Source organism: Protopterus annectens, chromosome 2.part1 (assembly GCF_019279795.1).
Source record: "Protopterus annectens isolate FY-2018-M chromosome 2.part1, PAN1.0, whole genome shotgun sequence".
In the NCBI taxonomy this organism is placed as follows: domain Eukaryota; kingdom Metazoa; phylum Chordata; order Ceratodontiformes; family Protopteridae; genus Protopterus; species Protopterus annectens.
In genome coordinates this window covers 78,581,449-78,607,552 of record NC_056729.1, presented here as the reverse complement: position 1 = coordinate 78,607,552, position 26,104 = coordinate 78,581,449, and the positions used below count along the sequence as shown (strand labels likewise).

The 26,104-nt window shown below is 42.3% G+C and overlaps 1 protein-coding gene across 4 annotated transcripts in view; it reads right to left on the bottom strand.

The window, feature by feature from the left end:
• The window catches only part of SH3D19 (SH3 domain containing 19), a 2,322,497-nt gene that overhangs the window by 48,114 nt on the left and 2,248,279 nt on the right, over positions 1–26,104 (bottom strand). For all 4 annotated transcript variants that reach the window (XM_044062032.1, XM_044062033.1, XM_044062034.1 and 1 more), the window contains one exon: positions 13,809–13,912. In XM_044062032.1, the coding sequence (XP_043917967.1) occupies positions 13,809–13,912 (104 nt within the window). The remainder of the gene's footprint in view (positions 1–13,808; positions 13,913–26,104) is intronic.

Sequence of the window (26,104 nt, the reverse complement as noted above, 5' to 3'; positions counted from 1 at the left end):
CATAGTGTGCCGTACTAGGAGAGAGTGCCTAGCTCATGAGCTCACCCTGATGACAGAGTCAGAACACTTCCTGCAAACTGAGGAAAAATTAAAGATTTCATATCTACACTATTAACAAATACTTATCAATACACATTTGTTCAACCTATAGGGAACTCCAACAACACCCACTGAATGTAGGATTCATCTCACCACAGAGGGATGGTGTGAGAGTATCTTTGAGTCACTAAGGAATGTCACCTTGTAAGATCAACTAGCAATATAAGAATGTATCTGTTATGCCTAATACAAGTAATATGAAGGACATTTCTCAAAGGGTTTGCAACTAGAATGAGTTCCAGAAAGCTCAAAAAAAAAAAAAAAAAAAAGATGGAAGGAGCCAGACGTCAGACAAGAGGAAAGGCTTAGAAGTTTAAGTTCTGAGGTACCACTGTGACAGATTAGGCCATGAACCAGGAGACATGTACCAACACACGGGTCTTTGTATACAGATAAGCCAGCAGATAATGTTTTCTAATGACTTCTCATTCTAGCCCTCTTTTGTTGTCATATGGTTATGCCACTGTTTTCATTTCCTGGGCCACAGTAGAGCCATTGCTAGCTTTTCTGACATCCTATGCAGCTCCACAATCTGGTATCCCCTCAACTTCAAGTTTTTCTGCTCTGAGATGAGGAGAAAAAAAGGTTCTTTGATTGTAACAGTCAGTTGCTAGAAATATAACAAGTAACTTCTACAGTCTAAACACCAACACCACACTCTCACATGCACACAGCACTGACCACAAATGCAGTATTGGCCATCTTTTTTAAATGCCAGTACTGCACTACCAACCAATCAGCATCTGCCAATCATGTCCCTTGATATATTGTGCCTGGAGCGGATCTCCACTTCACCCACCCTAGCTATGCCTCTCCGTAAATGGGCCCATGTGAATCAGTCAACTACCGTAGTAAACAAGCTACATATCAGTAAACAAACTAATTAACTGATAAAGGTGGCCCAACTCCTGGAGTCATATCCAATCAATAATGCTTGGTGAAAGTATATAATGATGATCAAATGGTCATGCCACAAATATCTGCAATGGGCACACTCTTTTGAAGTAAGTAAGTAATGGAAACAGCCATGCCTCTGATGGCGTGACCACTGATAGCAACATTTTCCAGCAAGTTCTTCAGTGTCTAATTCAAAATGATAATGCAGCTAGCAATCCACTTGGAAAGAATTTGCTTTGATAACTGCCAACTCCTCCCTCCCGAAAGTAAAGAAGGTGAACAGTTGCTTATCTTTTCTAAAATTCATGCAGTAACTTTAGGTGAAACCTGAGCATGTCTGAGAGAAGGTCTTATTTACCTCTGGCTTCTATCTTTACAAAGGAACTAGGAATAAGAATTTATTTCAGGAAAATCCTGACACTACCTTTGGGAAAGATGCAGGACAGTCCTAAGGGACAGCCAATCCTTGTGAAAGACTAGATATGGTTCCCTAATGGATAAGGGCAGATCCTACGAGCACAGAATATGGTTATCTGACAGCCAATCCTTGTGAAAGACTAGATATGGTTCCCTAATGGATAAGGGCAGATCCTACGAACACAGAATATGGTTATCAAGAAAAGTATCTTCCAAGTGTACATTTTAAAGCCACTGAAATTGTAGTATTAAACAGGAAAAAAGCTAGAATGTAAATAATGAAGCTCAGGTCTCAAGGAGGTGAGTGGCTCTTCAAAAACAGGTAGAGATGTAGAACTCCTTTAATGAACTGCTTGAACAAGCATAGGCCGCAGTCCTATCCTCCACAAAGTCATGATAAGAAGGAATAGATAAGACATGCACCTTAGTCTCAGAACAATTAAAACCCAAATCATACAACTGTGATACAGATTAAAAATACATGCATTCTGATCAAATGGGAAGGCAAAGGATATCTCTTCATCAAATGGAGAACCTCTTCCACTAAACGTCAAATAGTTGCCAAGCAGAAGGCACCTTGGCATCTTAAATTATCTCTGACAGACCACCAGGAAAATCCAATGGTATCAGGTCTACAGCAAGAGGGTAAACAATAACAAAAGTCAGTATAAACAAAAAAAAAAAAATTACATAAAGTTGTTATATACCACAGTACTTCACTTTAGTCTACTGCCCCGGCATTCTGACATACAACATTGAAAGGAAAAAAAAACTGATTTGCCTTCAAGAGTTATTTTGTAGGTAAATGTTCTTATTAACTAAGTAGCATGCTAGTTCAGCGGTAAGACTTCTGCCTCACAATGCCATGGTCCAAGGTCTAATCCTTATCTGTAGTCATTGTCTTCATAGTGTTTTTTGGGTTCTCGCCATATTGCTTCCACCCAACTCCTCAAAGCATGTTGGTTGACTGTCTACACTGAATGTCTCAATGTTATCTGTATTTTTAATATCCTTCCCCTTGTGTTATGTCTGAAAATTGTCACTGAACTACCCACTCAACTGTTTAACAAAAGATAAATAAAAAATAAGCATTTAGAAAACTACAAATGAATAAAATAAAAATTACACTAAATTACATTACATGAATTCAAGTAACTTATATGTAACATGTTGCATTCCTTATTACCTTGAAGGGTGTATGTCAGTGAAGAACTGTGGTAAAGTACATCTTTATGTGAATGTGTTGTTTGAAGCATGAGCCAAGTCCTTGAGACATGAAGGCTCGTCTTTGCTTATACTAACAGGGTTTTCTGTAATGCCAAGTGCCTAAGAGGTTAAAGGCACACTCTTCTCGACTCCCAAGAAAAAGCATAAGTTAAGGTCCTTCGCCCCTGAATTTTAGGAAAAGGCACAGAACTGGGGAGGAGGGGATAGTGGGAGGATATACAAGAATCTCCCCATCAACTAAATCCCCCTCCCTGTGTAAGAAAGACAAAGAGGGGTAAACACAATGTTCATTTTCTTCTGAAGAGAACTCCGCATCAACAATGTGGTAACCATCATGTTCAGAAGATGCAAAAGTGTCACAGCCTGAACCCACAGCTGCATCCATGTCCATGCTGCCAAAGTTCTGACCGCCAGGATCATCTCTCCTCAGGAATGAAAAACTGACAGAGTATTCAGCTCTACATTGATGAAGGCCGCCGTCTGAGACTGGATTACTGAGGACTGCTCCTAATTTATGGTCACCAATGCAGCATCCACTCCAAGGATACTCTCAGAAGTCATATGATAAAGTCACCAGAAAACATTTCCCCATTTAGAGGTGTATAAGAATTTCTTTCTATAAGGACCTGGTGAACTCCCTGGGTGCAAAAGAAAGAACAAATGTTACCACTTTGTATTAAAAAAGCAGTCCAGCCAGAGTTGATAAAAAGGAATCTCCTGTGAAGACACCAGACACTAATATGCCAAAGGTTTCTTTCATGTCTACCACATCCAGGCACAAGACCTCTGTAGCTTCAATATCTAGAGCATGATATAGCCAACTTGAGTTTGTGAAGTCCAGGATGGGGAAAGGAAGCATTCTAACCTCTGAAATACAGAAGGGTTAAGAGTAGAATCCTTCACCTAACTTAGAAGGGAGTGCAGTCTTTACAGTTCCTTTCAGAAGTACAGTTTAGGTCTGCATGAAGAGCTCAATGAACACAGTTTACCCTCTCATCAGTGCCCTTTCTGAAGGAGAACCCAAGAGGTTTAAGCATGGCTGACCATGGCCATGCCAAGCACCAGTTACGCCCTAGTAACAACTCTCAAAGTTAGGGCATGCTCAGATAACTTCCCCCATGGACAGCCCTAGACCACTGTAAGGACTGCAGTTGCTGGACTAGAAAGTTGTCCTGCTGGGTGAGTTGGCTGTCGCCACCAGGAATACAAGACTAACTGATGCATGAGGGCCTTCCTTGGTCTTTGAGAGGGCTTCTTTTTCTTGGAAAATGGATGGCTAGTCTTGGTAGAAAAACAGGAGGAACTTGAGAGGGGTTGTAATTTATCAGGTTCTTTGAGGTCTGACTAAACAGAACCCCCCTCCCCCCAAAGAAACAGCATTCAGGATGGACTACCTGTACTCCAACTTCTACAGGAAGAGCCTAAGTTCATCATTATGTACACATCATATTCCTGCATATGCTGCCTTAGCCACAGTTCTGGCCCAGTCAATTTACAGCAAGCCATATGGTAGTACAATGTGGACACCACAGACAGAATCTTAACCAAATCCTCCTTGATCCTAAATTCAGTGAGAACCAAAAGCGTTTCTAGGTACTAATCCACTACAGAGGACTGCAGCACAGACAGGCAAGGTGAGTCCTCCAGCACAGCAGAGGGGAACCCAGTCTTATTCCACCCAGTCCCATTCTTAGATTCTTTGTCAGGCAGCAAGGTGAGAAACTACTGTGGCTCTGAGCCCTGTACTGGGCCAAAGACACTTAACAGAAGTCCTATCTAAGATGTCTAGTACGGCTCTCGCTATAATCAGTCAAGGCATTAAAGAGAGCAGACTCCAGGTGCTTCCAGACTGCAAAAATTGAATATTTAATGATAGCTTCTATGGGAGGTGACCAAAGGCTCCCCCCTTCTTCCCCAGATAAATTTTACAACACTTTGAGTGGACATTGTGAACTTCAGTACGTCAACGAGGCATGGATAGTCTAGTGGGAGAACTACAGAGAACTTGTTAACTTTACTCACCTTTGAAACAGCTATCTTCATTTCCTCAGAGTCTACATGGGAAGCACAAGGGGTTGAGGAATAGGGTCTCTCAAGCAAATGTGAATGCATGGCCTCAAAGAAGAAATAACTGTAAAAATGGCAGCTGGATTTGACTCCAAAATCTTCAGCAGCATAGCATATGTTAGGACAGGACCATTACTTGATAGGTCATTTAAACTGGTATTTTATGAGTTCAAGGTGTCTCCAAATCAGATATCCTCTGAGGAGATCCAAAAGATGAGGTTCTTCATCACCAGTATCTCTACTTTAATGAACAGGTATTCAATCTTGTCAGAGTAAGCCAATTCATTTTCAGCCTCCTTGAGGTCCCTTTTCCTCATTTTAGCCATAGAAACTAATGTGGTAGATAGCTTTGAGACTAAACACATTTGCACTACCTGCTGAACTAAACTGAAACAATCCTATGTTTATTATCAAACACGAGGTATAATGGATGTCTAGAGGAATGGTGCCTAAACCTCAACAACCTTATGATATACAGTCAGCACTAACAGGAGCATATGTCTACTAATATCCAGTCTCTAGATGTACCATCTGTAGTAGTTAGGAATTCAGCCAACAAAGGAGATGTGGAGACCTGCGGAACCACTGGAACTATCTTCAGAGAAGAACCAGATGAATTCCTATATCAGAGGCTTGTGGACCAACATTCAGAGTGGGAGAATTTTTCTTCATTTCTTAAAAGGATCTGATAACTAAAAACAAAGCAGTCTACCCTACTACTGCTGAGGTAAATAGGAAGATGGGGGAGAATAAGGCCTACTCAACCTGGAAGACTTATTTGAGAAGATTACCAAGGCAATGGATAAGGGCAAAATAGTGCATACTGCCTACCTTGATCTGGCCAAGGCATTTCACACAGTATCCCATACTCAGGTGTTGTAAACAATCTCACATAATTAGGGATAAACCCCTATATTATATACTGGATAGCCAGCTGGATTTCAGACAGGACCCACAAAGTTAGGCTAGGGGAGTCCACCTCCATAAAGAGACCAGTCACTAATGGAGTCCCTCAGGGTTCTTTGTTGGGTCTGTTCCTTTTTGGCATCTGGACTAGGAACAGTCACAGAATCCCCCCCCCCCCCCCAAAAAAAAAAAAAAGACATTAACATTCTCAAGGAAAGGCTAACACAGACAAATAACTGGTGCTGGAATATGGTTTAAAACTCAGTGCCAAGAAATGCATAACAGTACCCTGTGGAAAATCATCTACCAAAGGAAACTACCTCAATGACAACACACCCCTAAGAGTAGACACAGTAGCTAGGGATTTGGGGACATATGTAGACAGTAGCTAGGCTTTCAACTAACATGTTTTTAAGGTAGTAAGGAAATCATTCTATGTTGCTCAACTTACAAACAAGGGCATGGCATCTAGGTCCAAGGAAATCATTGTTCCATTGGACTCAGCACTCATCATACCAATCATTGAGTACAACATCCCTTTGGTATGCATCTGACCAGGTACATGCAACAGCTAGGATGTCCACACAGGTTCCTCACAAAAAGAATACAGGGTATGAACATGTCTTATGAGATCGCCTCAAAGCCCTATTCCTATTCTTTATCTGCTACAGATTGTTGATGGGTGATCTACATCTGACATACAAAGCATCCTTGCATCCCAATCTGATGGACTTTTTACAAATATTGCAAAACAAAGAGAATCAGCACTATCCGATCTAGAAACTTAAACCTTGTCTGCAATATAAATAGGACTTGCTGGAGGGACAGAGACGTGTCTCAGACAATACCCCTTCTCTGGAACAGGTTTCCCATCCAAGTGAAGCAGAGCTCATTCCTAACAATATTCAAGCGTACACTGGACCATTGGATGGGAAAATGGAAAGTCACTCCTGATATGGAACCGATGCCTCTAACAGACAGAGGCAGTCTGTAAATGCTTGTTCAACCATGCTGTAGCTTACATATAATCATTCAAATATACCTGTAAAAATTCTGGAGCACCAAAATAAACTTGCTGGATACAATTGGGAAGCTTGGCTAAGCTTGTAAAAGTCCTTGTGGTCGTTAGTGTAGTCTATACCTATGGACATATACCATCCAGTGAAGTGGGTAAATGAATCTGTACTCTGGAGAGGTAACCTCACTTACACTGACATGCCTTAACCTTTTGGTCAAGGATACTTACATCATGAAGCACCACAAACAATAACATCTTTTTTTTTTTGCTTTTGTTTTGATGTCCAGTGTATTCCAAATACCTCATTTTTGCCTTTATGAAGGCTTGTACTTGGTGTTAGAAACAGCCTTCTGTCAAATGCCAACAGAAAGAGATAAAAAGGACTGCTAAAACCCTGTACTCAAGAAAAGCTTGTTCTTGCAAAAGTCTTTTATTAAACACAGAATTATTCTTACACTTACTAATACTGTATTTTGTGCTGCTTCATGACATAGAGGGATGTAGCACTGACTGCGACTCAGATCACCCATGATTGGTTAATGACCCAGATGTAAAAGGGGCAAGCTTGAGAGGGTTTCAGTTAGTGGCCGATGCAAGTGTGCTTATCTTGGGAGAGGGAAGCAGCCCAGTGCAGTACAATAGTGACACCTAATGAAAGCTGGGTACTACAGCAAAACAGCATAAAGGGCAAAGAGGGTTGGGAGGGTGACGTAATGGTTAAGGTGTTTGCCTTATAAACACAAGGTGCAGGCTTTGAGTCTCACAAGGGATAATTGGCTAAGCTTAAAATGGCTCACAAGGGCAGCTGGCTTAATACTAACCTATGAACCTATGAGTGCTGCCTGCTAGTACGTACAGACACCACAGCTGAGAAAGGTGCATGTGTGGAAGTGAGCATGCTTACAGGTCAGCACTGTGGAGAACCACTCATCCTGGCTGCTGTGGGGTAACAAGGAGTTAGGACAAACATAAAAATCATGACGGCTGGCAAAATATCGAGGCCTAGGAGTTAGCTGACAAAACTCACATAGCAGACAGACTAATCTCTTCAGTTGCATTAAAACTGAGCAGGTCATGCATGAAACTCTCTTCTATAGCCAGCCTTTGCCATAACAGCCACAATGAGAAACACTTTCCACTTGCCTCAAGAGAATATCTTCTTGCTAAAAAGAATAGGTCAGCATACTGATGACAACCTTCACTTTACTTCCATCCATACTATGAATATCATATATTCATAGGTAAATACTAGGCTAACTGCCCTGAATGGCCATTTTAAGACTGGCTGATAACTTGAGGGGTCAGAATCAAACCCTATACTTTGTGTTCAGGCTTTGTGCCCACTGAATGGCGCACAGCAACAGTTATCCCACTCCACAAAGGGGGAGCCACCACTAATCCTGGGAACTATCGCCCTATTCTGCAAGGCCGTGGAACGTATCATCATGGAACCCATAAACAAAGACACAGGTAACCGCCAAACTCTATACCCCACCCAGTTTGGGTTTGTGAAAGGCAGATCATGCCTTCTGAACCTGATCGACTTCTTTGAGGCAGTCATCAAAGCCGTAGACGAGGGTAAGGGGATTCACACAGCCTATCTTGACCTCTCCAAGGCTTTCGATACCATCCCCCATTCTGAAATTATAGCTAAACTCACTAAACTAGGTATAAATCCCTACATCACAAGATGGGTTGCCAACTGACTCACTGACAGAACCCACACTGCAAAAGCTGCAGACTCCAAATCTGACTTCAAACCAGTGACAAGTGGAGTACCACAGGGTTCAGTCCTGGGACCTCTCCTGTTTGGTATCTACTTCTCTGAAGTACAGGCTAACACGGAAGGCCTCTGACTAACCAAGTTCATAGATGACTGCAAACTAGGAGCCATAGTTGAGTCCCCAAATGATGTGGACATCCTACAGAAGGGCCTCACTGAGACAGATGCCTGGTGTCAGAGGCATAGCCTCAAGCTCAATGCCAAAAAGTGCATTGTCATCTCCTTTGGTAAAAACTCTGTACCCATGAACTACCACATAAACAGCAGTCTACTTAATGCCGAATGTGTGATATGAGACCTTGGGAACCAGGTGGACAGTAGTCTCTCCTTTGATAATCACATTGCCGCAGTAGTCAGGAAATCCTTCTATGTGGCAGACCTCATCACAAAAGGGTTCTCATCCAGGAAAAAAAAAGAGGTCATTGTTTCCCATCTACTTGGCACTCATTAGACCCATTACAGAGTACAATGCCCCTTTTGGAATGTACCTCACAAGACATCTGCAGCAGCTGGAAAGGCTACAGAAGTACCTCACAAAGAGGATTACTGGCCTCAAACAGATGCCCTACACTGACCATCTCAAAAAACTCTAGCTTTACTCTGTAGCATATCGCCTACCCTGAGGAAATCTCTGCCTAACATATAAAGCTATGTTAAACCCAGAGCTGTTAAAACTTTTCAAAAGCAAACTTCACGTTACTTAAGACCGAGGTGGAAAGTTTCAAAGCCCCCACCCTAAAGGATAACATTGTCCAAGCTGCAAAATCCTTTACTAATGCATTCTATGGGCACCTACAAGAATGCATGGATCGTGCTATCCCAAGCAAAATCAAGACTCACTCCTCCAAGAAAAGGAAATCAGTCTGGTGGACTCCTGCCATAAACAAGCTATACAATAGAAGGAGGAAACTAGTACAGAAAAGAGTAAAGTCCCAAGAAGGCAAGACATCCCTGTTCGGTATCAGCAAGAAACTACGATCCCTCATAAAATCATCCAAGGCGAGTTTCGAAAGAAAAATTGCCAAGGACTCCAAAGATAACCACAAGGCATTCTTTAGCTATGTCAGGAATCTAAGTGGCAATGCACATATCTGCTCGGAGTTAGTGCAGAATGGTACAAAATACACTGAACTGACCGATACTGCCAACATCCTGGCAGACAGGTTCAGCACAAACTTCACCCCCCCCCACCCTCAAAAGGGCCCATAACCATACCAGAAGAATGGAGCTCCTGAAATCACAGACACTCAGGTTAAAACAGCCCTCTCCAAAGCAAAAAACACAGCATCAATGGGGCCGGACGGTGTCCCAGGCTGTGTCCTACATGAACTCAAAGACCAACTAACCTCTCACCTAAACACACTGTTCAAACTCAGCCTCTCCACAAGTTACGTACCCATAGAGTGGCGCACAGGAATGGTTATTCCCCTCCACAAAGGTGGAGCCACAACAGACCCCGGGAACTATCACTCTATAAGCCTGACTAGCTTGGTCTGCAAGGCTATGGAGCGCATCATCATGAAACTCAATAACAGAGACATTGGGAACCTCCAAACACTGGACCCTACCCAGTTTGGCTTTGTTAAGGGCAGATCTTGCTTCCTAAACCTGGTGGACTTCTTTGAGACAGTTACCAAGGCTATATATGAGGAAAAGGTGGTACACACACAGCCTACCTGGACCTCGCAAAGGCCTCTGACACTATTCCCCATTCTAGTGTTATAGACAAGCTCACTAGCCTGAACATAAACCCCTACGTCACAAGATGGGTTGCCAGCTGGCTCATGGACAGAACCCACATGGTAAGAGTTGCGGGAGCTAGGTCTGACTCTAAAGCAGTTACAAGTGGTGTTCCCCAGGGCTCAGTCCCAGGACCTCCTCCTGTTCGGCATATACTTCTCAGAGGTACAGGCAAGGACAGGAGGACTATGGCTGATCAAGTTCGCAGACAACTGCAAACTAGGGGCTATAATTGACTCTCTGGCTGACACAGACATCCTCCAAAAGGGTCTCACTGAGACGGACACCTTGTGTCAAAATTATGGCCTCAAGCTAAATGCTAAAAAGTGCATAGTCAGTCCCCTTTGGAAAAAACAAAGTACCCACAAACTACCACATAGGTGGTAGTCCCCTAAATATGGAAGACGTAATAAGGGATCTGGGGACCCAAGTAGATAGTAAACTCTTCTTTGATAATCACATTGCCAAAGTGGTTAGAAAATCTTTCTACGCAGCACACCTTATCACAAAAGGGTTCGCATCCAGATCAAAAGAGGTAATTGTGCCCCTCTACTCATCACTCATCATACCCATCATAGAGTACAACGCCCCATTTGGGATGTATCTTACAAGACACCTGCAACAGCGGGAAAGACAACAGAAGTACCTCACCCAGAGGACCACTGGCCTCAAACAGATGCCCTATGCAGCTCGACTGAAGAAACTCCAGCTGTATTCGGTTGCATACCGCCTGCTCAGAGGTGATCTCTACCTGACATACAAGGCCATGTCCAACCCACAACTGAAGGACATGCTCCACCTAAAGAAAAGCTTATCCCCTCAAGCCACACGCTCTAGGGATCTAAACCTCACCACAACAATAAATAGGACATGCTGGAGGGATAGATTAGTGTCCCAGATACTTCTCATGCTTCGGAACAAGATTCCAGTCTACATTAGGCAGAGCTCCTCGCTAACACTCTTCAAGAGAAACCTTTACGAGTGGATGGGAAACAGAAAGTTTACCCCGGGGATCAGTTCAGTGTCTCTGCTGGACAGAGGCACAGGGAACTAATCTAAGGGGGCGGCGAAAGCCAACACATTCTGGCTAGGCTTATAAATGCCTTCAGGCAGATAGCCTAGTACCTACCTATGAACCTATGCTACACCTAAAGAAATCCCAATCCCTCTGAGCTACATGCTCTAGGGACCTAAACCTTGTCACTACAATAAACAGGACATGCTGGAGGGATAGATTCCTGTCCTAGAGACTTCCTATACTCTGGAACAAGCTACCCATCTATGTCAAGCAAAGCTCCTCATTAGCACTCTTCAAGAAAAATCTTGATGAGTGGAAGGGAAATAGGAAATACATCCCGGGGATCACTTCTGTGGCTCTGCTCAACAGGGGCATAGGAAATTAACTTTCTTGGGTGGCGTAAGCCAGGGAGAACCCTGTTGGCTAGGCTTACTTAGGCCTTTGGGCCGATAGCCTAGTAACTACCTATGAACCTATGTGGTGAAGACTTTAACCATTATGCCAAACCCACCACATCATCATCATCATCATCTTCTTCTTTCAGGTGTTCCAATTAGGGGTCGCCACAGCAGATCACCTGTTTCCATTTCTTCCTGTCCTCTGCATCTTGCTCTGTCACACCAACCACCTGCATGTCCTCTCTCACCACATACATAAACCTTATCTTAGGCCTTCCTCTTTTCCTGTTTCCTGGTAGCTTCATCCTTAGCATCTTTTTCCCAATATACTCAGCATCCCTCCTCAGCACATGCCCAAACCAACGTAATCGTGCCTCTCTGACTTTGTCTCCAAACTTTCCAACCTGGGCTGACCCTCTAATATACTTATTCCTAATCCTTTCCACCCTCGTCACACCCAGTGCAAATCTTAACATCTTTAATTCTGCCACATCCAGCTCAAACTCCGGCCTTTTTGTCAATGCCACTGTCTCCAACCCATATAACATAGCTGGTATCACTACCCTCTTGCAGACCTTCCCTTTCACTCTTACAGGTACTCGTCTGTCACAAATCACTCCTGACACTCTTCTCCACCCACTCCACCCCGCCTGTACTCTCTTCTTCACCTCTCTTCCACACTCACCGTTACTCTGAACTATTGACCCCAAGTATTTAAACTCGTCCACCTTTGCCACCTCTACTCATTGCATCCTCACCATTCCTCTATCCTCCCTCTCATTCACACACATATATTCTGTCTTATTCCTGCTGACTTTCATTCCTCTTCTCTCTAGAGCATATCTCCATCTCTCCAGGGTCTCCTCCACCTGTTCCCTACTCTCACTACAGATAACAATGTCATCTGCAAACATAGTCCACGGGGACTCCTGTCTGATCTCGTCTGTCAACCTGTCCATTACCATTGCAAATAAGAACGGGCTCAGAGCTGATCCTTGATGTAACCCCACCTCCACCTTAAATGCATCTGTCACTCCCACCGCAGACCTCACCGCTGTCACACTACCCTCGTACATATCCTGTACCACTCTTACATACTTCTCTGACACTCTTGACTTCCTCATACAATACCACACCTCCTCTCTAGGCACCCTGTCATATGCTTTCTCTAAGTCTACAAAAACACAATGCAACTCCTACTGACATTCTCTGTACTTTTCCATCAACACTCTCAGAACAAACATCGCATCTGTAGTGCTCTTTCCCGGCATGAAACCCAGCCACTGGGGATGCACAAGCCAGTGCATTTCTTTGTGCCGGTCCCAAGCCCGGATAAATGGGGAGGGTTGCGTCAGGAAGGGCATCCGGCGTAAAACTTCACCAAATCATTTCATGCAGACACCAAACCCACCACATACACTCAGTATATAACAATGAAACCAGTGCTAAATTGTAACAGACCATTTAAACAGCAAACAAATGCACTCCAACTGCAACAATGATCCTTATTATGAACGTCAAACGAATATATTAACAGCAGGCTTCATTATGTTAAATGGTAGAGCTTTACCTGGTTTACTGACATATGGAAGTTTGCATGAGAGGTAACAGGGAAAGTCCTCAATAACAGAATACAACTTCTGTTTAAGGGTGAACTTCAGCTCAAATGACTTGTGTAACTCATGCTAAGTGCAGTATACTTATTTATTTGTCTTTGTTTACTGGGAAAGTCTGACTGAATAATACCCATTTTCAGCAGAGGTCCAGGAAGAAAAGCTCCTTTGCTCTTGTAAAAGTGCATTGAATTTGATAAGTGTATCTAGTCAGGATATTGCATCCCTCTTAAGTAGGCACATTACTAGAATGGTCTCCCAGCCAACTGCTGGTACAGACTGCGTTACAAAATCTGGTAATATTTATGCTTTTCGCCACTATACCTCTCCTCATCAGGCAAGCAATCCTCTTCTATAGACTGTACTATGGAAGGAGAACATTCTGATATATGATTATGTTGAGTCACAGCACAGAAACAGAGAGATGTGTGGAAAGTTGCTTTTGACAGACCTTCACTTTCTAATAATGGTAGATGGCTAAGAAATTTAGGTCATGGAAACAAACACTATACATACTTTTATTTTTTGATGAAGTTTTGCTAAGTGTAGAAAGAGTGTGTATGCTTTTAACTGCTAACATGACCGATGGCAATGCTAATTGGCATGGTTCCAAAAAGATACTCACCTTAAAGGAGAGCTCATCTTCATTTTCAGCATTAAAGTCAAAGAGTGCTTTGGCCCTTGTTTTTCTGCCTACCTTTGTCTGGGTCTGTGTTCCACCAGATGGGCCTGTAAACAGAGCATCAATAAATTAATATGAAGCAGTATGTATCTACAGCCAGTAATTGTGTGCTACAGAATATACTGTTATAGCACAAGGAACCTGTACATACAAATAATAAATACAGTTTTAGAGAAATGATGGAATAGGTACAAAGAAAGGAGAGTTACTTGTTAACTTTACTTTATACTTAAATTAATGTGAAAACAAGGGCCTTTTTTCAGTCATGATCTAGTCCCCCTCCCAAAAAAGATACATAAACTAAATAGCAACACATTTAATCAACGGCACACAGGCAAACAAATACAGAAACACTGCTACATTCAGTGAAACCTAGCCATGTGACTTCATCAAAGAACAAACCTGTTTAATTCACCACTGCATGTACTAAACTTTTGAGTACATATGTAACAGCAACACTACACTTCTATACTACTTTAATGTGAAGCAGTGTTTTCAGGTGTCTGGGAAAGTAATTCACTTTTTAAACAGGGGATTTCCATACCTGTGGAACTACAATGGAAAAGGCACTGGTTATGCAAGTCAATGAAGTGCGCAAAATTACTAGCAAGCCACTATATATGTCCCCAGACTTCGTGTTCTTGTACTAGATTTGACTTTCAGAGTCCTATGGAGTGAGAAGAATGTCTCCTAAAGGAATGGTGAGCTGGCCTATGTGCCTAATAGTGATATAGAGGTGATGTCCTTTCTGTATACTTGCCATGAAACTGCAGATTTGGAATTAAAATCACTTTTCCATGTGCCTCCCTCTGCCTCTTAAATTAGTACTTTTGCAACTCTGTGGCAGATGGACACCAAAAGTGATAACTTGTGTTTAGTATCATGTATGTAGTATCATGTATGTGATTAGAAAAACTAAGTGCTAGATCTATCCAAACTAATTAACTGCAAATTTGAACTGATGTAACACATCTTCCATGTATTCCAGATAAAGCAGATTCACTTTTGTATGCTGGATGTAATGGATTTAGTCTTCTCCAAAGTGGCTTGTACTTTCAAATGTTTATAAACCTTGGTAAAGCCATGTCAAATTTCTGTTCATTTTTTTTAATGACATCTGAACGTGAGATGCCTGAGGCCCAAATGACCATATTGTTAGCATTACTTATTTATTCCATTTGTACACTGGGATAGTACAGTTGGGCATGAAACCCATTTTCAGTGGAGCCCCTGGGAGAAAGATTCCAGGTAAATAATTAAAACAAATTTAAAAAGATTCCAAGATAAGAAACATGCATGATAGGCTGAACTGGAGACAGTTAAAGGTAAGCAGTAACATACTATTTTCATATTTACAGAAATAAAGATATGGGTTGTTAATGTACAGGTGCAGAGCCAGGTCGGTTTTATGTCTAAGTTACTTTCTGATTTAGAAGTAATAAAGTTTCCAATTCCTCTTATGGAGAAGGGAAGGGAGTTGCATTTTTTAAGTAACTGAGTTTGAGAATGGTGAAACACTGATACTGTTCTTGGACTTGGTTATACTTACGAGTATTTTATTATTGGACCTTAAAGTTCTGTTTGGTGAGTAGGGGAGTATGACATTTCCAAGACTAGAGAATTGTTCAGGTTTACAGAATTATTTCTGTACTACCAGCAGATGGGCACAGGAGGGGACATGTGGAAGTTGTTTCAAATTTAAGTATTTGAGAGACGACCAGGTGTGAGTTCTATAGGCCATATTTGTAGCAAATTTAGCCATTTTATTACATTTTTACAATATGAGGTTCGTGGAGTTGTTTATGTTAATAAAAAGTGGGGCAGTATAGAAAGGGGTTGGAAGCAGATAGCCCGGGCTGCATCACTGAAGAATTGCTCGTCTCTGTACAAAGTGCCTAACTTCTGATGTATCTTTATAATGAACTGAGCTATGTGGTAACTGAATTTCATTTGGCTAACTATGATGACTCCTGGTGTGTTGTTTTTGGAAGTAATAGAAAATTTGCATTTTAGGGAGTTACACTGCTTAGGAAGCACAAATCAAAGCATTAGACATTCAACAGCATCACATGCAGCAGGCAGTTCGTTCACAAAATTATTCCCCTTTACTCAGCAATGTGCATGAGCCTCTGTATTCAGTAGTATCAATGGAAGAAATGCCTCTCCATAGTGGTGTTCTATGACATCAACAGTAAAGAAGAGAAGGGTTCCTCTCCCCAACCTTACCTTCCAAGATCCTTCTTATCAAAGATAACAAGGAAGCACTGATGAGAAGGACTTGAGGAGACCTGAAAATATTATGGAAAAAAAGAACATTAAGGACTCTTAGATTTCCCAACATTTCAGGTCTAGGAAGATAGACCAAGTTACGCAGACACAAGTCCTTGGATTATGAAGTGCAGACTGTACACATGATGAAAAATATGTTCTAAGAGGTCAAGTAGTCTGGAAGCCCCTCCTCAAAATAATACTATTGAGCAGGACACAGCTGTACTGAAAAAAACTCTTAATAAGGGAAGGGAAAGGTGAAACTGGAATCAAGGTCATACAGCAAAGCCTGCTAAAGCCAGCTGTAGACAGAAAAAGCCATACATGCCAACTGGTGAGGAATGCAATGAAATCCAACATTCTTTTAGTGAAGTATGACTTTGCAGGACAAAAAAAAAAAAAAAGAGGTGACTCACTTTCTTACTTTAGCAGCAGTGTCAGTGGCTTGACAGGTAGCAAACACATCTTTTGGTGGTGGCTCAGGTGGATGTAAAAGATCCCTCAAAAAAGAGTAGAGGAAGTTCCCCAATACCCTGGCCAAATTTCCCCTAGTACTGTGAATACCACCTCAGGCCACCCCTGGAAGCAGACTGTGAGGATATCAAATATTGTTATCTGTGCTAGCATGACTTTCTGAAGTCCTGTAAATAATTGTAAATTACCCCGTATTACATATGCTAGAATGACTAGCTATAATTTTGTAAATAAGTTTGCCTTTTGATTATCACTCTGATGTATGCAAATGTTTGAATGTCAAACAGTGTTCTTCTGGATGACCAAATGTACTTTTTTTTTTTTAAGAGAATTCTGAATGTATGTTATGCCAGAGTCAGCTGACCTAGATATGACGTCACTGTGTGCCAGAGCTGGGAGAACAGAATCTTCACTGCAGCTGTTTACTTTTCAAAGTCTGATATGAGAGAGAATAATTCTCATAGCAGCTTCTTGTTACTTCAAAAAAAAAATCTGCTATAAAAGCAGGTTCTGAGTCAGTGTTCAGTAGTTGTTTCCAGAGGGTTTCAGCAGTAGTAGTTTAGTTGTTTCCACAGTAGTTGTTCCAGTCGATGAAGACAGACAACAGCCTGGAGTGTGGACATAATTTGTCATCTTGCCTTGCAGAATTAAGAGTATAATCTTGCCTTGCTGAGTTATTTAGATTAGATAGGGACAGTTAATCTTCAGATAGTCAGGGAACTACACCTAGTTAGTTAGAAGTTTTCTAAAATCAGTGTGAGATTTATCCTACAGTATTACTTTCATATTTCCTGCGTGAGAAACTGTTTATTGGAATCAGTTATTCAGTATTTACTTGTTTTATATCCTTGTATTAAATGTTTTACTACCTCTCATTATGGCTGGTTATTTAGAGAATATTTGTAATAACTTGAGAGTGTTTATGCTTATTGTGATAACACCAGGAAAACTCTGAAAAACCTTACTGCTTGGGATACACGCTACCACTTGTTTCAATATCTATTTTATCCAATATAATTGAACACCCCTTTTGAATAGCACTGTGGTATTTGACTGGTGGTAGCTGTTACCTTGTAATTTGGGCAAAGAAACACAGCAGGTAAATCTGTGTAAGTCTTTCCCAAGTGTGTGTATGTGTGTGACTATCAGACATTTATGAGTGAGTGTGTCAGATACCTAGAACTGGGACACAGTGTCCTGCAGCGGTTAGTGTGGAGACTCATTTGGGGACCTGGAGTGAAGCATATAGTCCAGTCCCAGGTTTTGGAACCTGTTCCCAGTGTACTCTTAATGGAAATTGTGTATTTCTATCCTTGTTTTTAGTGACACTCCCTTTCTGAAGACAGTGGTGAGGATTGAGACTTCTTAGTCACTGCCCCGGGGTGAAGAGGGCTTGTCAGAGAGACCTCTAGCCCAGTGGGACTAACCTGGTCTAAAAGGAGACCACTAGCCTAGTGGCACTAACCTGATCAACAAAGGATGAAGATAAAATAAAAATAAAAAAAAAAACAAGCGATGGAAAAGTTTTGCAGTTCTTTGGAGTGAAAGGGAAAAAAAAGCTGCACAGACTACCTGAAAACCACCATCCTGGTATACACTGGTTAGGACTCTACAGAGATCTACCATAGTATGGACACCTTCTTTTTTGTTGAAATGCTTGAGAAAGCACCTAAGCAAATACATAGCCCAGTTTGAGATAAACTTGTGATGTTACCTTACAGACAATGTCTGGAATAATGTTGAAAGCATTCAAGTCTATGAAAAATAAAGGTGGGCTTCTCACATTAAGGGGCTTGAAGTTCTGGGGCTGGTTGTTTGGAGGTAACAATAACCCAGAGGAAATTCTTCCAGTCTAGCCATTTAGCATAAATGATTAAAGCTATGAGCTGCTAACAAGCTTTACCCTGCAGACCAAAGTTTGATTCCCCCCCAGCCTCCATTTACTTACTCTGGGGTTTTCAGCAATTCACTTGTACAAACAATACTTTTGAAAAGAGGTTTGTGCTTAGCTGATTTACCTAGTTAACACATGAATAAAATAAAAGAAAAAAATTATTAATCTAACAACATGTGGCAGGCATGTTCAGCTGCTCTAAAATAATGCTGGGATGCAGACCAATCAATGCACTTCTAACAGGAGAGGACTTTAGATACAGATCTCCATTAGATACGTCCAGACAACATTCAAATGGACCACCAGTTTCTTTCTTATCTCTGCATGCAATGATGAGGCAGCAATTTGGTCAACATAAAACAGTCCATCCACCTAAGCCACAGGAACTGGATTACACGGGGGGCTCTTCTTCTTTTAAGACTAGGACCCTGACTGCTACTCAGAAGATGGCTATGAGATCCTAAGTGCACAGAATCAACTTAATTAAGTCTTGAGAGGCAGCCTGAAAAGCAGAAAGGGAAGAAGGCAAATCCAGCTCATGTTGAGGTAAGAAGGTGGATGGACATCTGCTGCCTGGAACCTGGATCTGGATCTGAGAATGGTCACCTGGGCAGATGCAAATAATTTTTGAACTGGGGATGCCCTCAGGCACAAACACAAAAGAGATACTGCTGTTACACTTGGAATTCAAGCATTAGAACCAGACATCTATGTGAAGGCATCCAGACTTCTGCTTGGGAGGATGTCCTGTCATTTGATAGTGTGGTGTCCTCCTGAGGCCTCAGTCTAATCTGTAGATATCAGAGTTAGGGCTACAAAAGTGCTTCACCAGACCCAAAGCCCTTGAGAGTAGGGAGGTCTTCCTTCATCCTTCACTTTAAAATTCTTCTTGCACTGGGGTTTCTCCTTTTTCCCTTTTTATTAGGCCATCCATAGCAGACTTAGCTGATGCGATAGCAGTGTTGGTCAATGTACACTGCCTTGCTTGGTGCAGATATTCTTGGTGTGTTTTTGCTCACCACTTAATGGTCTTCTGGGTGAGATGCACACAGTGCGGGTTGTTATGAATGTCATAGGATCATAGGAGGTTACTAGACTAACAGCCCCAGGGCCCTTAGAAGCCTAGCCAAGTTCAACCCATGTTCATAAGGATGTCTGGTTCAGACAGACACTAAAATCAGCATCTACAGCCCCTGTCCGAGAGGGACACAGGTGGAACCCCCAGGGTGAAATTCCAGTTAACCATCCAAATTATGCTTAAATAGGGCCAATGGGGGGCTTTGTTTAACATGAATAGGAAGTTTGTTCCAAAGGTAGGGCAACCTCTGAAAGACAAGTCTGTCTATCCACCAAGTTGTGTTGATATCACATACCAGGTTAAGGTCCTTTGAGCTAATGACCCGTGTAGCATTTGACTTGTGAATGTGCAGCATTTCCATTAAAGCTGGAACAGAGAATGCTCTATATGCAAGGCACAGGTTGCCTCTGAGCAGTCTGTACGACACACAGTAAAGTGACAATGACTTCAGTCATCTGCATCAGACAGATCTTGAAGACCTTGAATTTACTTTGTAAGGAACCTTTGTGGTCTCTCCAATTGCTGCAGGTGTTTGGAAAGGAACATACCAAATGGAGCATTGTACTCTATTATTGGCCTGATGAGAGAAGAGTACAGGGGGGTTATAATCTCTTTTTTCTGGAGGCAATGCCCTTACATATGAGCTGAGCAATATAAAATGCCCTTATTACCACTGTGTCGACATGGTGATCAAAGTTAAGGTTGCTTTCTACCTGTGTGCCCAGATCTCTCACCACTGACTATGTGCTTAGGGTACTGCTATTTATGTGATAGTTTGCAGGAACATCATCCTTGCTGAAGGGGGAGGGTAATGCATTTTTTGCATTAAATTTAAGACCATGACTTTGGCACCAGTCATTAGTCTTCATAGGACCTTCTTGAAGGATGTTGACATCGCTAGGGGTTTCAATGATCGCTCCCAGTTTGCAGATATCAGCAAACTTTGTCAGCCACAGTCCTTTAGTTTTAGGCTGTACTTCAGAGAAGTAGATTCTGAACATTAGGGGTCCCAGAACTGATCCCTGTGGAACACCACAGGTTACAGGTCTGCTGGAGGAGGTGAAGTCCCCTATTTTGACTGTACGAGTTCTATTAATTAGCTAGTTTGCAACCCACCTGACAATATATGGGTTGATACCGAGCTGGGTGAGTTTATCAATGATGCCTGAGTGAGGGATTGTGTCAAAGGCCTTGGCTAAGTCTAGGTAGGCTGTATGCACAGATATGCCCTCATCTAGGGTTTTGGTGAATTTCTCAAAGAAGTCCCCCATGTTTAACAGGCATGATCTTCCTCTGACAAAGCCAAACTGGGTGGGGTTCAAGCATTTTGAGATTTCCTACATCTTTGTTAATAAGGTCCCACCCTTTTTTGATTTCTCCAAGTCTTTTGGGTTTCTAATACCATGATGAGAATGGCCCTATTCCTAAGTCAGAGTATAATTAAAGTTCATAAAATTAGTATTATTTCACTCTTTGATGTTGGCCAAAAGTGCTCTTCGCAGTACCCGCAATGTGCCCAGCAATCACCGAATAAGGTCCATTATGACTCATTCTATGGCCTTGCAGATAAGGCTGGTCAGGCTAAAGGGTCTATAGTTCCCAGGGTCCGTGGATGCACCCCTTTGTGCAAAGGGATGATGGCAGCTGTTTTCCATTCTGCTGGGATGAAGCCAGTGCTTAGGCTGTGACTGAAAAGCGTGCCCAATGATGATGCTAATTCCTATTTTTCACCCATGTAGAACACAGCCCAGAATGTTGTCTGATCCCATAGAGGCTGTATTTTTGGCATTGGAGAGAGCATTTAAGACCTGTACCTTGGAGATACTGGGCACAGATTCTTTGCGATACATGTGGCGGGGACAGGGATGTGAAATTTTCACTGAACCTGTCAGCCAGCAGGTTTGCTATATACACAGGTTCTGTATATGTAGTACCACTAACTATGAGTTCATTGCAAATCAAGGCCTTACCTCTGAAGTTACGGATGTAACTAAAGAACGTCTTGTGGTCATCCTTAGTTAGGGACGCTAATTTGGACTCTCAGTTAGTTTTGCAGGACTTCACTAGGAGTCTTATTTGCTTGTTTAGGTTGAGGAAGGAGTGTTTCCAGTTTTGAGACCATTCCTTCCTACTCTTAGACAGCAATTTCTTTCTCCTATTGTATAGCCTATTAATGGCAGGTGTCCACCAGGCAGATTTGTTTTTCCTTGAAGATCTTGCTTTGGTTCTATCAGGTACGGCAGAGTCAATACAACTGCACAGGTGCTCGTATAAAGCATTGGTGTATAACTCAGCATAGGTGTCTGTTCCATTGGTGGGGGGCGGGGCTGTGAAGTTATTTATGCTGTCATGTAAGAGGTTATAACTGATCTTGGAGAAGTTTTTTAGTCTACTTGTTGCTGGGGGGGGGGGTGTCTTGTATTACAGTTATTTCTGATTAGACTGATTTGTGGTTAGATCTCACCAGGGATGGCCACACACTGGGGGTGGTGCAGCAGGTCCCCATGTTGGTGAGCACCAGATCCAGGATGTTTGAGCGCCTTGTGGGTGTGTCAACCAGCTGGTCCTGGACGATGCAGTTAGTCTAGGAAACTTTGGGCAAGTGAGTTAGAACATGTATAATTTACCCAGTCAATGGATAGATAATTAAAGTCACCCAAAACGAGGGTGTTTCATTGCATCTTGATTGACTCAGGTAGATCTAAGGAGGCTGAGTGGATGTCCTGATTCATGGAGGGGGTCCTATAGCTGGTAATGAACTGAAGAGGGGTCTTACCTACAGTCAACTGCACCTGAAGTAATTCAAAGGAATTGTGCTATTTAACAAATTTAGAGGTGTATTTATCTTTAATGAATTAAAAAAATTAATCTCAGTGGTATCCCCGAAGTCTCAGTCTGTGTACTTAATAAAGGATTTTGGACTGGAAACAGACTGCCTGCCTCACTTGGATTACTTTTGAATACTTAGCAATTCTGTGCAATTATATATTTTTTTATTATTATTTATTTTTTTTTTACTTAAGACGAGCTTAAGTTCGCTACTTCTACTACTTTTGTCTGATCTGGTTAATGTACAGTGATTAACTAGAGATATATGGACTGAAAATCTTCCACACAGAGAAGTTTCTTACACTGTTTTATCTTTAATGAATACTGATATACCACCTCCTTTAGTTCTCACGCTTTCAGTTTGCGGTCTGAATGTTCATAGGTTGGTACTAGGCTATCGGTCCTAGCGCTTGTACAAGCCTAGCCATAACAATTCCCTGGCTATTTCTTCCCACAGTATTTACTTCCCTGGACCCCTGTCTAACAGGACTGACGTGATCCCCGGGGTGAATTTCCCATCTCCCATCCAATCATCAAGGTTACTTTTGAAGAGGGCCAAAGAGGCGCTCTGCTTGACATGTATGGGCAAGTCTATTCCAGAGTCTGGGGATCTCTGGGTAAGGAACCTATCCCTCCAGCATGTTTTGTTCACTGTGATGACAAGGTTTAGTTCCCTGGAGTGTGCCTCTCTGAGGGATTGGGATTTCTTTAAGTGTAGCATGTCCAATAGCTCTGGGTTTGACAGGGCCTTGTATGTTAAGCAAAGATCGCCTCTGAGTAGACGATATGCGACAAGAGTATAGGTGGAGTTTTTTTAGACAGTCAGCATAGGGCATCTGCTTTAGGCCTGTGATTCTTTTAGGGAGGTATTTCTGCGACCTTTCCAGTTGTTGCAGATGTCTTGAGAGGTACATACCAAACTGGGAGTTGTATTCTATAATGGGTCTAATGAGGGATGAGTACAGTGTGACAATTACCTCCTTTTTTCTAGATGAAAAGCCCTTAGTGATGAGGTGTGCCACATAGAAGGATTTCCTGACTGTTGTGGCGATGTTGTTATCGATGATGAGACCACTGTCCACCTGTGTCCCTAAGTCTCATCACACTTTTGGTGTTTAGTGTACAGCCACCTATGGGGTAATTTAAGGGTACATGTTTTTTCCCAAAGGGGATAACTATACATTTCTTGCCATTGAGCTTGAGCCCATGGCTCTGGCACCAAGCATCTGTTTCTGTAAGGCCCTTTTGTAGAATATCCACATCATTTGGGGATTCAATAACGGCTCCCAGTTTGCAGTCATCTGCAAACTTTGTTAGCCAGAGTCCCTTAGTGTTGGCCTGTACTTCAGAGAAGTAGATGCCAAACAAGAGCGGTCCAAGGACTGAACCCTGAGGTACTCAACTTGTCTGGAACTGGATTTGGAGTTGATTACTTTTACAGTGTGGGTTCTGTCATTAAGCAAGTTGGCAACCCATCGAATGATGTAGGGATTAATACCCAGCTTAGTAAGTTTATCGATGATTCCAGAGTGGGGGATGGTGTCAAAGGCCTTGGCGAGGTCCAGATAGGCTGTGTGGACCACCTTACCCTTGTCCACTGCTCTGGAGACAGAGTCGAAGAAGTCAATCAGGTTCAGGAAACACGATCGACCCTTCATGAACCCAAACTGCGTGAGGTCCAGTGTTTGAAGGTTGCCAGTGTCTTTGTTTATAAGTTCCATGATAATACGTTCCATAGGCTTGCAGATCAGGTTCGTAAGACTGATGGGGTGGTAGTTCCCGGGATCCAAGGTGGATCCCCCCTTGTGGAGTGGGATAACTGTAGCTGTGTGCCACTCAGTGGGCAAGAAGCCTGAGGTGAGGCTATGATTAAACATGACACTTAGGTGAGGTGCCAGTTCATTTTGTAGTTCATGTAGTACACAGCCTGGGAATGTGTGGAAGGAAATGTAACCTGGTATAGCTGGGATGCTTTTCACAGCCTTAAACCAGGTCTCAGTGACTGCACAAATGTCAGCATCTTCGAAGGTGAGGACTGCTTCCAGTGAGTGCTGTTTCTGGTTTAATCTCCTAGCGTTTAGCAGCATAACCTTGAGGATCTTTTAGAAGGTATTTTTATGTCGGGAATTTTGTTCTTGTGATATTGCCTAAAAAAGGCACTAATGGAGTGGCAAGAGCTTTAGCCAGTAACCAAAATCCCAGGGTGACAGATGAAGACCATCTCTGGCAAAGCATCAAGGTCTGTCGACCAAGCTATCCCAGGTTGTCAGATACTGGATTCCCATTGAATGACACCAGAAACTAAGCCAATTGTTGAAATCAATCATTTTTTGTTTGTATTGCGGTATCATCCTAGGTAAAGGTAAAATGCTCCTTAAGGCTAGGGGCATACCTGCCTGAGACACATAATCCGAGAGCTCAGTCATGTCTCTCTTCATACAGTCCAGTGAGGTTCATCTCAAGTCGTTCACTTTGACGGAGTCATAACTGTGCAAGTTGTTGAGAAACCTGAGTGTATGTGATGTGGCAGATCCTGGCACCTGACAGACAGCTGATTGTGGCTTTTTCCCTATCCAGCCCGGTGAGAGGAACATCTGTGTGTTTCACAATTGAGTTGCCTATGACTGAGTTGTTTGTTTTTGTGTTATGCCGTAGGGGCTTGTCTGGTGAGACACTGGTGTGTAATATATTATGTGTACTATGTTCTGCGGAGGATGTATTATGTGTATCATGCTTGTGTTTGGGAGGTCTCTGATGTTTAGGTAAGCTTCTGGTAAGGACCTCTGCATATACAGGTTTATGTGTTGTTGGTTTGAAAGGTGCAGGAGGTGAGGTGAGGTGTGTATGCTGAAACCTGCTTAGAATCAGATGAACTGACTGGTGAGAAACAGAGACTGGATTCTAGGTTCTTGATAAAGATGCACCTGTCACACAATGAATTTGTGTGTACTAGAATAAGCGGGTTGTCACTGCACATGAGGCAATTGCTACATTGCCTCAGGATGCCCATGTCGACTAGGCTAGCAGGTGAAACTGTGGGAAATTGTCCATCCATAGCACTACGTAAGTTGATGTGGTCAGAAAACAGGGAGAGAACAGGAAGGACCAAGTAAAGTAAAGTCAGGAAAAGTGGACAAAAATACAAAGGGCTACTGGGTAGGATCTGTGTTGGTACCTCAGGAGCTTTGCTGAATGTATCACCTTGTCAGTGAGGGACAATCATGAGAACTCAGCGATGGAGCACCAGCATAGTACTAATGGAAAATTTGCAGGCAGAAGTGCTTGTGTCTATAACCGCCAACTGTGCCCAAGATGCCCAAACAAGTGCAAATGTGGTGCTTATGTAGCAAATGATACCAAACTGATTTAAACAAATTAACCATAAAGGAAGCTCAAAACTGAGTCCTGTTCCAGCAACCTTCAATCAGATGAGTTCTAACTGCAAACTCCTCCCACTAAGGTGAAGAGGAAACCTCTCCAACAAAATATGGCCTAGTTTAGTGCTCAAGTTATACAAACAGAACTAGATTCAGCAGGTCTGAATCTGGTCTATGCTACAGCAAACAAAGTGCACCAATTTCAGAAAAAAAAAAAAAACAGTTCAAATAAGCAGTTATATGCTCAGGCTGGAAACAGAATAGGCATTGGGTATGGATATCCTTATATGGGACCAGTGTCATACAAAAATTGTACTTA